The 2,692-nt window shown below is 54.5% G+C and overlaps 1 protein-coding gene across 1 annotated transcript; it reads right to left on the bottom strand.

The window, feature by feature from the left end:
• Positions 1 to 415: 415 nt before the first annotated feature.
• Positions 416 to 1,857, bottom strand: LOC121355053 (B-cell receptor-associated protein 31-like; the record flags this gene model as incomplete). Its single annotated transcript, XM_041470212.1, has 2 exons — positions 416 to 558; positions 1,575 to 1,857. Coding segments are annotated over 2 exons (426 nt in total), but the record flags the coding sequence as incomplete, so codon positions are not given.
• Positions 1,858 to 2,692: the final 835 nt, after the last annotated feature.

The raw sequence follows: 2,692 nt of genomic DNA, 5'->3' as shown, positions 1-2,692 counted from the left end.
CAGGTGGTTTTGGGGTTGTTTTTAGCCAATCCCACGTGGTTTTGGGGTTGTTTTCAGGTATTTTGGGGCTGTTCTCAGGTGGTTTTGGGGCTGTTCTCAGGTGGTTTTGGGGTTGTTTTTAGGTATCCCAGGTGTTTTTGGGATTGTTTTCTGGGATTATTTTCAGGTACTTTAGGGTTGTTCTCAGGTGGTTTTGGGGCTGTTTTCAGGTGGTTTTGGGGTTGTTTTTAGGTACCCCAGGTGTTTTTGGGGCTGTTCTCAGGTGTTTTTGGGATTATTTTCAGGTACTTTAGGGTTGTTCTCAGGTGGTTTTGGGGCTGTTTTCAGGTGGTTTTGGGGTTGTTTTTAGGTACCCCAGGTGTTTTTGGGATTATTTTCAGGCATTTTGGGGCTGTTCTCAGGTGGTTTTGGACACTCTGTACCTTCCTGAGGGCGTCGTTGTCCTCCAGGTACTGCCGTGCGGCCTGGCTGGCGCCCTCGGCCTGCTTGCGGAACGCCTGGCTGGAGGCACCCAGGGCAGCCTGGGCCGAGATCAGCGTCACCAGGCGCCTCAGGAGGCTGGGGGGGACAAATTTGGGGTGAGGGACCCCCAAACTGGGATCAGGGACCCCCCTCAGTCACCCAGAGCCCCCCCTGAGCTCGTGGGGCCTGTTGGTTTGCGGCCTGGTTGCAGGCCTTGCGTGCGGCCTAGGCCGAGATCAACGTCACCAGGCGCCTCAGGAGGCTGGGGGGATAAATTTGGGGTGAGGGACCCCAAAACTGGGATCAAGGAACCCCAAATTATGGTTAGGGACCCCCAAATTGTGGTTAGGGACCCCCCTGGGTCACCCAGAGCCCCCCCTGAGCTCCTGGGGCCTGTTGGTTTGCGGCCTGGTTGGAGGCCTTGAGTGCGGCCTAGGCCGAGATCAGCGTCACCAGGCGGCTCAGGAGGCTGGGGGGAAAAAAATGGGGTGAGGGACCCCAAAACTGGGATCAAGGAACCCCAAATTATGGTTAGAGACACCCAAATTTGGGTTCGGGACCCCCAAATTGTGGTTAGGGACCCCCCTGGGTCACCCAGAGCCCCCCCTGAGCTCCTGGGGCCTGTTGGTTTGCGGCCTGGTTGGAGGCCTTGAGTGCGGCCTAGGCCGAGATCAGCGTCACCAGGCGGCTCAGGAGGCTGGGGGGAAAAATTTGGGGTGAGGGACCCCAAAACTGGGATCAAGGAACCCCAAATTATGGTTAGGGACCACCAGATTGTGGTTAGGGACCCCCCTGGGTCACCCAGAGCCCCCCCTGAGCTCCTGGGGCCTGTTGGTTTGCGGCCTGGTTGGAGGCCTTGAGTGCGGCCTAGGCCGAGATCAGGGGAAGGAGGCGCCTCAGGAGGCTGGGGGGACAAAAATAGGGCTGAGGGACCCCAAAATTTCAGTTAAGGACCCCCCAAATTTGTGTTAGGGACCCTCCAAAATCCCCCCTGAGCCCCCCAGGCCTGTACAAGCAAGGCCTGGCTCAAGGCCGTGAGTGTGGCCTAGGCTGAGATCAGGGCCAGGAGGTGCCTCAGGCCCAAGTTGTGTCCAGGTCCCCCTCAGGCTCACAAGGAGAGCAGCAGGGCGAAGCCAGCCAGGTAGAGGTTCCTCTGGGCACGGAACAGTTTCATGTGGAAGTGCTCCAGCGCGGCCGGGCTGGTGCCCAGCACCTCCTTGTCCCCCACGTTGTACCTACGGGTCTCCCTCAGGGCATCTGGGGGACCAGGGGGGGTCAGAAGGGGGGGGACACCCCCCCAGAGACACCCCAAAATCACCAGAGTGCCCCCAAACCCACCCAGGTGTGCCCGGACCCACCCTGAGTCCACCCGGACGCACCAAGGGCAACCCCGCGCTCAAAAGGCGTCAAAATCGCCATAAAATCCACCCAAAATCCACCCAAAATTCAGCCAAAGTTCACCCAAAATTCCCCCAAAGTTCCACCACAGTCCACCCAAAATTCCCCCAAAGTTGCCCCCAAATCTACCCAAAGTTCCACCCAACTCCACTCAAAATCCCCTCCAATTTCCCACAAAAATCCCCTCAAAATTCCCCCAAAATCCACCCAAATCTCCCCAAATTCTCCCTCCCAAGATCTCCCTGAAAATCCACCCAAAATTCCTCCAAAATCCCCTCCAAGTTCCCCCAAAATACCCCAAAAAACCACCCCAAATCCCCTCAAAATCTGCCTAAAATTCCCCAAAATTCTCTGAAATTACCCCCAGATTTCCTCAAAATCCTCTCAAAATTTGTCCAAATTTACCCCAAAATCCACTGAGGGCCCCACCGAAATCTACCCAAAATTCCTCTAAAATTCCTCAACATTCCCAGAAAATCCTCTGAAATCTCCCCCCAAAATCCTCCTGAATTTCCATCCAGATTTTCCTGAGAATCTCCCCGAAATTGATTTAAAATTCCCCCAAAATCCACCCAAAGTTTCCTCAAAATCCCCTCAAAATTCTTCCAAATTTCTCCCAAAATTCCCTCAAAAACCACTCAAATACCCCCCAAATCCTCTAAAAATCCACCCAGATTTCCCCCTAAAATCCCACAAATTTCCCCCAAAGTCCATTTAAAATTCCCCCAAAATCCACCGAAAGCTCCACCAAAATCTGCCCAAAATTCCCTCAAAATCCACCCAAAATCTCCCCGAAATCCGTTAAAAATCCCCCCAAAATCCCCTCAAATTT

This window comes from Pyrgilauda ruficollis, unplaced genomic scaffold (assembly GCF_017590135.1).
Source record: "Pyrgilauda ruficollis isolate IOZ18807 unplaced genomic scaffold, ASM1759013v1 scaffold2414, whole genome shotgun sequence".
Taxonomy (NCBI): Eukaryota; Metazoa; Chordata; class Aves; order Passeriformes; family Passeridae; genus Pyrgilauda; species Pyrgilauda ruficollis.
The sequence above is the reverse complement of the archived record's forward strand: the minus strand, read 5'-3'. Positions and strand labels throughout refer to the sequence as shown.